This window comes from Prionailurus bengalensis, chromosome A1 (genome assembly GCF_016509475.1).
Source record: "Prionailurus bengalensis isolate Pbe53 chromosome A1, Fcat_Pben_1.1_paternal_pri, whole genome shotgun sequence".
Lineage (NCBI taxonomy): Eukaryota > Metazoa > Chordata > Mammalia > Carnivora > Felidae > Prionailurus > Prionailurus bengalensis.
Genome location: NC_057343.1, coordinates 74,021,271 through 74,035,034, shown reverse-complemented (window position 1 = coordinate 74,035,034; position 13,764 = coordinate 74,021,271). Strand labels below are relative to the sequence as shown.

Here is a 13,764-nt window from a genome sequence, read left to right as displayed (position 1 = left end):
GTAGTTTTACAAACCACACAATAAAAAAATTGTGCAAATACTTTTAATTGTACTATTTCATCACAACAAATTCATTACAAGATGTTAAGTTGTACCCAATGACGGAGAACACACTGGTTTAAATTAGCTTTTCTTCTTTCTCCCTCTGGTACCTCTCAGTTTGCCCTTTTTCTTCCCAAACACAGATCTGGCAGTCACCAGCACTGGTGCTGTCCCCGCTCGGTCATCACCACTAGAGCTGCTGCTGGTCGAGTCTTCGTCGTGGACAGGAGCAGGGCGCCCTGCTCTTGGCAAAGCCGGACGGCTGATGGGGGGCTCCTCGGCTGCTTTCCCCCTTTGCAGGTTCACCAAAGATACATACTCAGCATCCTCCCCAGAAGACGCCCCGGATGACGGCGAGAGGCAGGTGCCCCCCAGAAACCCACCACATTTATTCGCTTGGTTAGGATCTGAAAGCCTCTTTCTTTTCAGGTTTGATGACTCTTTCCGTTTATTTGCCATGCATCTCTTCTGGGTTTTTCCTTGTGCCGTATCCAGGAACTCACAGTCTTTCTCCATGGCAACAGACACCGCTTCTATTTCACTGGCCTCTTCTTCTCTTTCTTTTCTCAGCATACATGTCACAGCTCTGTTAAGTCTCTGGCTCCTAATACCCTTAGCATCTCGTCTCTCCTGTTGAGCTAATCTAAAGAAAGAATCAATTCGGAGCTGTGTCTAAAAAAATGAAATGAAATAAAAAATCAGCCAAGGAGGTAAACTTTCTAAAGCAAATCAAAGAGTTCCACCTTGATCACCAGCTTCGGAGGGCTGTTTCAGAGAATATGAATTCATTCTCTCTCAAAAGCCAAATCTCTCCTACGTGATTTGCTGGAGATAGGTTTTATTTTTCTAGATCATACTTAAAGCAGTACTTGTACCACCTCTGTCACCCCCAAGTCCCCCGTACACAGCTCAAATAAGAACCCCCTTCCAAGGCACGTAATGAGACTAAAATATTTCTCAGTAGCCAAAAAGACCACCTCCTCCAGGAGCAACACAGTGTCACAGCTCTGTTTCCAAATTTCACTCTTCCTTTCTTTTGAACTCATCATCCTCATGCGATACACTGAGGAGACAACCTCACAGCATATTGGGAGTCGTAGGAAACAGGCATGTGTTTTGGTTAGCAAACCCTCTTCTAGGAGGACAGTTGCATTCGGGAAAAGTTATATGCCTAATGTTCACCACACCATTATTTAGGAAAACCTGAAAATGGAGGGCCTGCTAAGTAAACTCAACCAGTAAGTGAAATCTCTTCAATGAAATGCAATCTGGTCACTTGAAATTATGAAACCTATGCAATACAGAAAACAGTCCTCTGTTATTAAGTATGGGGGGAGTCAGATCTATCAGACTGCACTTATGTGTGACAACAAATCTATGTGGGAATGGGGGTGGGGGGGTGGGAATAAAAGAAAATAGACCTAAATGTTAACATCTGTGTCAGAGAAAGTAAATAATGGATAATTTTAATGCATTTTTTTCACTCTCTAATTTAGGGGAAATAAATTTATACTAACTTCTACAAGGTAAGGGAAAAAACATATTATAATAAAATATATCTGAAATTAAGGAGTAATCAGTCACTAAGCCAAGAAGCTTTCCGAGTCTGTTGGCATACAACGTCTGTATTAGAGAGAGCCCTCAAATAAGCAACAGGAGACTCTTTCTGGAAAAGCATGTCAGTTTTATGTTTTGTTTTGTTTTTTTTCAAAACTAACCAAGCTTGATGACAATAGATTTAAATATAAGTATCTTACAGGATATGGTCCCATACGTACAGGTAAACCATTCAGTAGAAATATTTTGGAGGTTGTTCCTGGGGTAGGAACAGTTTTCTGTACGGGTAGGAACATACTCACAGATGAGCAAGACACAATTATCTACCAACTCGGGAGAACTGAGGAACATACAAAGGCCTCGTTTCTCCTCAAAAATCTCTCCTGCCAACATGCCATAATGATGATGATTCACATATAGAATTAAGGAGCATTAGTACTTGAGGAGAATTTAATGATCAGGATTGCTTTGGACTGGACACTTCCCCGACTTTTTAAAAATGAAAATAGCTCTGAAAAAGTAAAATATTCAACCATAAACACCTCAGTGTGTGATCCATTATTAGACTGTTTTTTTCAAAGTCAGAATGAATAATGCAAAGACACCAAAGTCCAGCCCTAAGAGTGAAATTCAAAAATTAAGACAAAGCGCAGTTTTCTTTTTCTGTTTTCCTCTGTACTCTTATCTAAAGCATAATAATTTTAAAATGGATGTCATATGCCCTAAGATAAAAGAGTAACTCATCTTTAACAGCTGCCACTCACAGCCTTCCTAAGTTCACTCCTCACCCTGAATTTAGGAAAAGAGCTGCCATGATTACCTGCTGGGCGTTCAGTTGCTTTAATACTGGAAACAGAGACTCATCTGTCTTTGTCCTATTCCAGCCAAAATAACGCTGACAAAATATGCAGGCAGTTAAGGCTTCTACATGTTTTTAAATATATTTAAACAAGTGATAAATAAAAAGGTCCAAAGAACTCACCCTAATTCCATTCCCCAGATCTTAGAGATTTTCATATTTATAAGGAATAAGTGGTAGAGAAAAGAATGACAATGACTTCAGTGTCCTCTAAGATAAGACATATCCAATTCTCATTTTAGGACATCAAAGACTCGTTACTATGGAAAACAGTTAACCTAGATTAAAAACAAGTTTCAGATATCATACATACGTCTCTGAGAGAAAAATATTGTAGTTAGACTAATACTGTTAAACGTTTAAACACCTATCCAAATCATTATTTAAATATGCAGAAAGGAACATATAAATAATAATAAAAAACAAAACTACTAATCTTTTCTATTCTTTCAGAATGAATTAATACTTAGTTTGTGGTAGTATTTATGAATGCTTATCACTACTTATTTCAGGAAAGACCTTGTTTAACGCTAAAGAGATTATTCATGATAGCTAAAACACGGAAGCAACGCAAGTAGCCACCTATAGATGGACAGATAAGCAAAATGTGGGGCATCCACACAACAGAGTGTTATTCAGCCTTAAAAGGAAGGAAACTCTGACACGTGCTACAACATGGATGAACTTTGAAGACATTACGCTAAGTGACATAAGTCAGACACAAAAAGACCAATACTGTAGGATTCCTTAGTCAAGGAGGTCCTTAGTCAAAATCACAGAGACAGCTGACTGTGGTCACCGAGAGCTGAGTGGAGGCAGAAGGGGAGTTACTGTGTAATGGGGACAGGGTTTCGGTTCTTTACGGATGAAAACAATATGGGGGTAGATGGTGGGGACTGGTGCACAACAATGTGAATGTATTTAATGGCACTGATGGGTACACTTAAAATGTTAAGATTATAAATTCTGTTCAGTGTATTTTACCACAAAAAAAAAAAAAAAGGAAAAGGAAAAATCCTAAGGAGAGAGAAAAAGGAGCATCTTAGATAGACAGAATGTTAAGAAAAAGTGGATCCTAGTGCACGTTCCCTCAGTTGCAAACGGAAACACATACTTGGCTCAGCATTCCTTTACGTTTAAAGAAGTAAAAGGATATTCTCTAATTTTGTCGAGATCTGGCTTCCCCCACAGAAATGACCCCCTGGAGTCATCCACCACAGGTTTGAGGTAAGCGTCTGCCACAGCTGGGTTGGGAAAGCCAGGTGTGAGTTGCAGCTTGCGTAATTTTTTTTTCACTTTGGTGTCATAGGGGTCAGGTCTTATCTTCTTACTTTTTTGAGCTTCATGCCACCACTCTCTAGAAGGCAAAGGAGACAGACCACGACATTATAGTGGAAACGCTGCAGATACAGGCCTATACTTAGATAGAAGACGCAACGTCAAGTCCCAACTCCAGAACAAATCCTATGACCCACAGAGAACAACTTCATCATTTTTAATGTTCTTCACCACAACATGTAACGATGGCAAACACTGACTGAAAGCCTACCATGCCTGGCACCGTGTTAGCTCTTCTACATGCCGTATACCACACGGCCACAGTCTGACCACTGTCCTCACATCACAGATGAAGAGCTGAATGCCAGCAGAAGTCACTACCTGCTCAAGATTTCACAGCTGGGACTGGGAGGGTCAGAACCTGAGGATCTCCCTCCAGAGCCCACAGCTTCTCTGGGTCTCTTTCTTGCAGTAAAATGAAGTAAACTGTATCATTTACCTCAAACCAACTATAGTAACAGACCCAAGAATATTTAAGAATATGTAAAAATGCCAAGAACATGTTAAATTTTTAAAAATGCAGAACATGAGCCTATATAAAGTCTAACATCAATTTTGGGGAAAATGCATATATGTGAGAAAGAGAAAACATAAGCAAGCCAATTTAAAATAAGAAAAACAGCAACAATTATTATTTTACTGTGGGCTAGGCAATGTTCTAAGCAAGGACAGAGCTGTTCATTTTCTTCTTCATATTTTATTCCTTCCTCAGTTTTTCCATTGTGACCATAAATTACCATGGCAAGTTCAAGAGAGCCACACGTTCCGTGACTCTCCTGCCATCCAGAAGTGGCTTGGCATCCCTTCCCTCGAGCCGGGTGGGCTCTGTGACCAAGGAAGTGATGCTGGGCCAGGTCTTCAGGGGCTGCAGTTTCCACATCCCAGCCCTGAGAATATCTGCCTTGGAAGCAGCTGACATGCTGTGAGGAAGCGCCCGCTAGTGAGGAGGTCCAGACGGACAGGGTCCACCATTCTGGCTGGGCTCCCGGCTGACAGCACCACTGGCCAGATCTGTGGCTCCAACTCCAGTGGATCCTCTAGCCCAGAGGAGCGGCCCCCCGACACACATGGAACCCAACAAGACACGTCCACACAGCCTCACCAAACTGCAGATTCATGGGCAAAATCAATGGCTGCTGCTGTCTGAAGCCGCTGAGGTTTAACGTTATTTTATAATACAGCAAGAGATAACCAGAAAAATTTATACAATTAGGAAACACGAATGGCATAAAGTTAAAATAAAAACATAAAGATAACCCTCACCAATCTATACACTCAATGGAACTTAAAAAAACAAAACCTCTATCTCATGCTTAACATGCTTAACATGCTTACTAGTATCAGAAACTAACTCAGGTTTGCTCTCAGCCAGCCCCACCTCACCGATGCAGGAGCGCCATCTAGTGTTACAAAAGACTAACTGCAGTCTTCGCCGCAGGGCCAAAAGGAAAAAGGAAAAAAGAATACCGTTTCCAAGAATGCACTAAGGGAATACCTGTAATTCTTCCCCACTCTTTTGAATTTTCACCTTTGAGATAAGTAATTCGGATTGTCCGCTAGGAAGAGCAGCACGACATGCTGAGCACTCCCCACAAGAAACAATCACCCTTCCTGAAAGCAAGAGGGCCAGGCACTCACATAAAGATGCAAGACAGTCGGCCAATCAGCCCTGCTGGCGGAAGCGACTGTGGTAAGACTGAAGGGTCTGGGCCTGGGCCAGGTCAGCAGGGTGGACTGCTGTTCTCTGGCCCTGCTCTTTCGGGGCTCTTTGGGCCCAGTGTTTTCAGACCTCATTTTCCCCCAAGCATCCAAAATGTTCTGTGAAATATCCCCCAGTTTAAATGTTGGTAGCCAATTCAAAATTAGAGCCCCTCTTTCGTGGTTGGCCAAACCATGCATAGCTGGGCTGAACTCGCAGGCGAGCCCAGAGCAGCTCCACCTTACAGGGGTGGAGGGTGACTGGCCAGGGCCCGCTTGGGAGAAAGGGAACGCAGAAATGAAAGCAAGGCAACGTCCTCAATTTTATTGCTCTTCAGCTTCTCTTCCTGCTCTTTAACTCCACATTGGCCTTAACGCTGCCCAGCCAGGCACAGCGAAGGCTGCTCCTCTCTGCCATCGACCAGCTAGACAAGCAAACCAGAAACGGCTAAAGTGGACTCTGAAAATGTACACCATTCAACTGACAACAAACAAGCAAAATTTACTGAGAGAGAAAAAATGGCATAAATAGGCATTCACTGTATCACAAATTCAAATTTTCACCAACAAAAAAAAATTGGGATATCAAATTGAAAACCTAAATACCATTTTTACTTATCCTAAAATAATTAGGTAAGAACCCAAATATAGGTCTATAAAGACACTCAAATCATGTTTGTTTAGACTTAAAAAAAATAAAAATAACAACCAGTTTCTGATTAAACTAATTAATCATGATACATCAAGACTACCACAGAGTCATTAAAAACTGATACTTGGGGCACCCATGTGGCTCAATCAGTTAAACGTCCAAGTCTTGATTTCTGCTCAGGTAATGATCTCATGGTAGTGAAATTGAGACCCGCATCAGGTTCTGCATTGGGCATGGAGCCTGCTTAAGATTCTCTCTCTCCCTCTGCCCCTCTCCCCTGCTCGTGCTCTCTCGCTCTCCCAAAAAATGTTTATTAAAAAAACTAAAAACTAAAAATTTAAAGAAGACCCTGATAATAACCTATACATTGTAAAAAGTAGATGAAATCATCCCATTCTTATAAAAAGAAATAATACACACTTATATGAGTACACATGCATGTATGTTTGTATATATACAATGAATAGAGTATACTGTGCATAGAAAAGTCTAAAATTATATAAATCAAAATATTAATTGCTTTAATTCATGTCATAATTTTTCTATTATTTGTATAATAAAGTTATTTGCAGTTTTTCAAGTTACTGATATACCATGACCTACAAGCTACCTAGTAAGTGACTTCCAGTATATTATTTCCTCAATAATATGCAAATAATGAAGACAGAGATAAAGAAAGCATAAAATACATACATTGATATGTATGCTACAGCTGGAGTACAGCGAATATTAAAACCATTTCTGTATTTAAGTTTTAATTTTAATCACTGATCCTTTAGAGACGAACATCTGAACATTTTTCAGACACAGGAGGCACATCTGGAAAGAACTCTAAAGAATCATTAAGTCAACTACTACCAAACAGTATCTCTTGACAAGGTGGTAGTTAGAAAATACCATCACAACCTCACAAATAAACTACAAGCCACTGAACTGTGAAATTTATGGTATATGACTTATATTCCAATTTTTTTTAAATGCGATCAATGACTAACCTGAAAGAAAGAAGGACTTTCACAGACATCGTCCTAACTACCATCTCAGTACCCGAAGGACAACACAACCTGGGCTCTGGCTGGAAGGCAGCCCCACCAGGGGACACACCTGAGTACACTCAGCAAGAAGGACAGCAGGGCCCAATACAAAGTTCTCAGCATCCTATTTCCATGCCTTCTCTGCCTGACCGTTCAGAACACCTGACACACACAAGTACAGGTACATGTTTGTTTCTCTTCTTCCCCAAGAGCATGGGGCACCGTGAGAGCGCAGTGGAGACTTAGTTATCACTCCTACCCCAGTCTCGCAGGCTGTCTGACACACAGTCCCTACTAAATAAATATCTGAATGAATGAAACAGAAATTTCTACTTGCCTATGAAATCCCATAGGCCTGGCTATGTACCCCTGAACTAGGATAAGTCTGGTGTCTCTAAAAACATTGTCTCTGATTTCATTGAACTATAGAAAAGGGAAAACAAGTTTAGTAACCCAATCTATTCCTCCTTCTGTTTTCCCAATGAACATTGATTTTTAACAGTTCATGATGTAAATAATAGTTCTGTTTGTTACACTGGGTATTTACATAAACATCTGAATTAAATAAATTAACAAAGAACTTACGAGAATTTTAGGAGAGGTTCCAGGCCATGTCCAGGGAATTCATTGAGAATTTCCATGGCTGTAACACAACCTACAGTTGGTATTCCTTCTGTATAATCACTTCCAAGCAAATAGGCCAAATTTATTAATTTATTCCGGTCTAATCCTATAAAAGTAAAAATCATTTTATATTTTTAACATTTTTACTAGAACACACCAAGCAAGCCTCTGCCTCAGGGCCTTTGAACTCTCTAGGGCCTTTGTCAGACACGCTCATCCCTAAGGTATGTACAACACTCACCACCTCTTTTTTTTAGGTCCTAGCCCAAAAGCTACCTATTAGTAGTCTTTCCTTAGCACAACTCTGTATACGACAGCACACACACTTCCTGTGCCTATAAGTCACCCTCTCCTCTTTTACAGCTTTATTTTTCTATATGGTACTTATGTCAAATTATGGTTTACACTTATCATCTGTTCCTCCTACCAGACTTTCATTCTCCGCTGTTTCCCCACTGCCAAGGACAATACCCAGCATAGAGGAATTGATATATATTTGTTAAATAAATGGGAAAAGGAAGAATCACTGCCAGAAAAGCCAACAGAGGGCCACGAAGCTCACGACTCCAGCAGGAGTGACTCCCCCCTGCCTCCCCATCTCTACCACCTTTGGTTTACTCTGGAGACCTCAGGTAACCAGTCAAAGTCTAAGCAGGTCAGGTAATTAAAAATGCAGAACATGCCTAAACATGACTAGGGTTTTAATTCTTAATTCTAATTTAAAAATCCTATTCCTCTATATAAGCAAAAGATCACTTACATGAAAACTTGTATAGACCAACCATTTCCATTAATACATCAAATTAGTTCCTTGGACAGGAAAAAATTCATAATACAAATTCAAAGTAATCATACTCTGAAGTCTTACCAAGTTGGTTGTGAAAGTCCACATATTGGTAATATTCTACAAACTTGTTTTTATTAAAAAAGTTTTTATAGACATGCCGTGCTCCAAACAGCCAAATATCACTATCATCAGTGATTGTCCCAGAAGTTTGATCAGTCAAATCCAGGATGGCGCACTGAGCCTCTGCTTCCATGGGAGCCTCAATGTAGGGAATGCCAAACAGGCGAAGAAGTTCCTGAGGAGTTACAGACACGCAATCACCCCTGTGGAATGCAGGACCTGGCCGTGACCAGAAATGGGAGCAGTGCGTAAACATTTCACTTATTGCATTCCCTTGGGGAATCTGATTAAGTACAAGCAGCGCTATGTACCGTTAAAGAAGGCTTGAGCTGGTACACCTACCTGGCTTTCCAGGAACATCTGCCCTGTCACGGTAGCAGCAATCCGTTCTTGCTGCTGTTTTTGTGCTTTCAGTGAATTCTGTTGTTCTAACAGGTTGCTCTCCAGAGTTTCCAGTTCCTCCTATAAAATAATTTCATCTGTAGATAATTATATTAATAGTCCAATTAAACTCATGTCTTACAAAAAGCTTGCATTTAGTCTGAGTAAATTACCAAATAAGCTCTCTTCCTTATGAAGTTTTCCACTTGGATTTCTGAGTAAGTCTGTAATTTCTTTAGAGTTCCCTCACTAAATCACACGGAAGTGGAGACCATCCCAGACAGCAACCTACACAAAACAGGAGCCATCAGCAAGAACAAGATGTATGCAAATAGAAACTGTGAGTAAAGAAACTGTGGTATAGGGGGGCCTGGCTGGCTCAGCCAATAGAGCATGGGATTCTTGATCTTAGGGTTGTGAGTTCAAGCCCCAAGTTGAGTGCAGAGATTACTTAAAAGCAAAATCTTTTTAAAAAAGAAAGAAAGCAAACTGTGTTATACATGCATACAATGAAAATACTATTCAGCCATAAAAAAACAATGAAATCTTGCCTTTTGTGACAACATGGATGGACCTTGAGGGCATTATGCTAGTAAAATAAATTAGAGAAAGACAATTACCACATGATCTTTCTTACAGGTGGAATCTAAAAAAATTTTTTTAATTAAAAAGATTTTAATAGGTTGTAGATACAGAGAATAAATTGGTGGTTGCTGGGGAGGCTGGGGAGGGGGAGAAATGGGTAAACTGTTGAGTTTTGGGTTTTTGAGTTTAAACAAATTGAATTTAAAAAAACCCTTGGGTAAGATACCACTTCCCATCCACTAGGATGACTAGAATCAAAAGAAGAGATATAACTGTGGAACCCTTGTGCACTGCTGGTGGGAATGGTGTAGCCACTTAGAAAACAGTCTGATGGGTCCTCAAAAGATTAAACACAGTTACCCTGTGACCCAGCAATTCTATCCCCTAGGTGTGGACCAAAGAGAAATGAAGACATACATCCTCACAAAAACCTGTACATGGAAGTTTATAACAACATTTTTCATAATAGCCAAAAAGTATAAACAACCCAAATGTCCACCAAATGATGAAGGAATAAAATGTGGTATGCATCCATATAGTGGAATACTATTTGGCAATAAAAAGAAATAAAGTCCTGGGGCATCTGGATGGCTCAGCCAGTTAAACGTCCAACTCTTGATTTCAGCTCAGGTCCTGATCTCTCGGTTTGTGAGTTAGAGCCCTGCATCCAGCTCTGCACTGACAATGCAGAGCCTGCTTGGGATTCATTCTCTCTCTCTCTCCCTCTCTCTCTCTCTCTGTCTCTGCTGCTCCCAGCTCACTCGTGCACGTGCACACTCTCTCTCTCTCCCAAAATAAATAAACTTAAAATTTTTTTTTTAATTAAAAAGAAAAAAAGAAGTACTAACACATGCTACAACATGGATGGACCTTGAAAACATTCTGCTAAATGAATGGAGCCAGAAACAAGTTGTATGCTCCCATTTATCTGGAATTTCCAGAAAAGACAAATCCACAGAGACAGAAAGTCAATGAGTGGACCACTGATGAGTGGTTCCCAGGAGCTGAGGGAAGACATGGGGTATGACCGCTAATCAGTACAAGGCTTCTTTTTGGGGTGATGCACAGGTTCTAAAACTGTGATGATTACATAACTGTGAATACACTAAAAGCTATAAACTGTAAAAACTAAAATCAATTTCTATAACATCAAAAATATGAAATACTTGGAGATGAATCTGACAAAGGATATGTAAGAGTTATACAAGGAAAACTGTAAAACACTGCTGAGAAAACTGTAAAAGATCTAAGTGAATCAAGATATATCCTGTATTCACTGATCAGAAGATACCTTGTTGCTAAGATGCTAATTCTCCCTAAATCGATCTGTTTATTCAACGCAATCTCATCAAAACTGAGAAGCTAATTCTAAAATTTATATGGAAATGCATAGGATTTATTACAGTGAAGCAACTTTGAAAAAACAAAGTCAGAAGACTCAACTTCACATTGCCTCAAAATTTGTGATGTTTTAGTTGGTTTTGGTATATCATACAAGGCACCAAAGCTCTTTTATTTTTCTAGCACCATTGAAATGACTATCCTTTCTCCATCCAACTGCCTTTGTAGCATTGTTGAAAATCTGTTGTCCATACACGCAAAGATCTATTTCTGTACTTTCTATTAAGTTCTGTTGATCTATGTGTCTACCTTTATGCCAAGAGTAAACTGTCTTCATTATTGTTACTTGGTTCTGTTGCTGGACTCTACTTTGTTCTACTGATCTATGTATTTACCCTTAGCCAATATAATACTGTCCTGATTACTGTAGCTTTATAGTAAATCCTGATATCAAGTAATATAAGTCCTCCAATTTTTTCTTTTTCAAAATTGTTTTGAGTACTCTAGTTTCGTTGCTTTTGCGCATAAATTTTAGAATTGGCTTGTTAATATCCAACAAAAATTTCTGTTGGGTTTTACTGGAATTCCATTAATCTATGGATCAGTTTGGGGAGAACTGGAATCTTAATGATATTGAGTCTTCCCATCCAAAACTACATGTATTTAGGTCTTCCCTGATTTCTATCATTAGTGTTTGCAGTTTTGAACGTTATCTTTCACATATGTTATAAGCTGCACACACAGTATTTTATGCTTTTAGGTGCTACTGTATGTGGTTCTTGCTGTGGACTGAATTGTGTTCCCCCAAATTTCACATGTTAAAGCCCTAATCCCAGATGTGACTGTATCTGGAGATAGTATCTTCAGGAGATAATTAAGGTTAAATGAGGTCATAAAGGTGGAGCCCTAATCTAATAGGACTGTAGCCTTAGAAAAAGAGATATCTCCTTCCCTCTCTCCCTACCCTCTTCCTCCCCTCCTCTACCAGCCCCCTCCCGCACCCCACTCCACCCGTACCATGTGAGGACATGGCAAGAAAGCAGCCATCTACAAGCCAGAAAAAGAGCTCTCACCAGGAACCAACAATAGCCTGCACCTTGATCTTAGACTTCCCAATCCCCAGAACTATGAAAAAATAAGTTATTTAAGGAAAAAAAAAAAAAAGCATGCAAATAGTTAATAAATGTTCATCCAGTAACTCCTTAAAGCTCAAAAGCTGTTTAACTTGGCTCTTTCTTAGCAATAAGTTAAAACTCAATGTTATATTATTACCAAATTAATATCTTGCCATTCATTGAGTGAACTGTCTGCATCTTTTTCAGCTTCGTCGCGTGGCTCAATATCCAAGGCCTCACTTCCAGAGTTGTGTCTTAGGGGTCCCTCAGAGTCACCAGAGGCTTCTTCCTTCTCAGTTCCTACTGGTTCCTCTTCATCTTGTTCAGAGGGAGGTCTGGAAGCTTCATGTGACTCAGCTTGAAGTTCATCACTACTAGGTACACTCTGGACCTCAATGAAACTTCCTGGACCAAAATGAACAAGATCACTTTATTTATAAGTGAAACATTAAAACTATCCTGAAATCATCAAGAGCTTTCCAAAGTATCCTTAAAAATGTTTCACGGTGGGACACCTGGGTGGTTCAGTTGGTTAAGTGTCCAACTCTTGATTTCGGCCCAGATCATGATCTCACAGTTTGAATTCAAGCCCCGCTTGGGATTCTCTCTCTCTCTCCCTCTCTCTCTGCCCCTCCCCTGCTCGTGCTATCTCTCTCAAAATATATAAATAAGCAAAAAAAATTTATAAAAAAATGTTTTACTCTCAAAAGATTTGAATTTAATAGAAAACATGTAACAATAACATATTACTATTAAACATATTTAATAATAAATATCTGTAACTTCACAATAAGCCTTTTCCATTAGGTAAACTGGCACTGCCTTTGAAGTTAGGAACCAAGCTTTCAAAGATTTGCATATAAGCTTTATGCAAATATGCTAAGTTAACTAATATTGTTTTAAAGTTCACAAAAGGGAATAATCAGAGATGTAAACAATCATGTAGGTTGTTAAATATGTTTTCATGCTACTTCACTAGAACATAGCAAAGAATGAAGCTGTGACTTAGCGGAAAGAATCCTGGATAAGTACTCAGGGGAAATAGCTCTTCTCTTACACTTGCCTTCCCTCCTCTCTTGTGTCTTTTCTTTTCTGTGAAAAAAATTGATTCCCTTCCTTCCCTTCAGGTGGAGGAGGCTGGATTTCAGGATGCAATCAGGACAGAGTGGGCTGGAGATCCCAGAGTGGGGACTGGAGCCAAGAAGACAGCCAGGACCAAGGAGGACACCAATGGGATCAGATGGTTACAAACTGAGAGAGAACAAGCAATTAGTTAATGTATTAAGGACAATAGGAGTCAGGTTTTTCACTGTTTGGAAAAGAAATTAGAACAAAGGTGGAAGCTAATATGAAATCTGTAATATTGGATTGGACTGCAGATACCAGTATGAACTTAACAGATTTGTACATGTGTAATTCATACTTATTTGTAGAGAAATAAATATAGATGGGTGTGTGCACGTTTGTGTGTATACATAAATATATTTCCTGGCTTTGTCCCTGAGAGGGCCTGAAGCAATGACACCCCAGTAACGGTGAACACACTCAGTGTCCAGACCTTGGTTTCCAAACATCATGCTCCATTACAAGGACGAGGGCTCTTTGGTAAACTGCTTGGACCCAGGGACAGG

The 13,764-nt window shown here is 39.8% G+C and overlaps 1 protein-coding gene across 2 annotated transcripts in view; it reads right to left on the bottom strand.

Moving 5' to 3' along the window:
* Positions 1-27: 27 nt before the first annotated feature.
* The window catches only part of LOC122484740 (basic immunoglobulin-like variable motif-containing protein), a 76,382-nt gene continuing 62,645 nt past the window's right edge, over positions 28-13,764 (bottom strand). For both annotated transcript variants that reach the window (XM_043582698.1, XM_043582686.1), the window contains 7 exons: positions 12,291-12,538; positions 9,054-9,173; positions 8,673-8,886; positions 7,766-7,910; positions 3,615-3,815; positions 2,420-2,504; positions 28-714 (listed from right to left, as the gene is read on the bottom strand). In XM_043582698.1, coding sequence (XP_043438633.1) covers positions 124-714; positions 2,420-2,504; positions 3,615-3,815; positions 7,766-7,910; positions 8,673-8,886; positions 9,054-9,173; positions 12,291-12,538 — 1,604 coding nt within the window. In that variant the 3' untranslated portion in view covers positions 28-123. The remainder of the gene's footprint in view (positions 715-2,419; positions 2,505-3,614; positions 3,816-7,765; positions 7,911-8,672; positions 8,887-9,053; positions 9,174-12,290; positions 12,539-13,764) is intronic.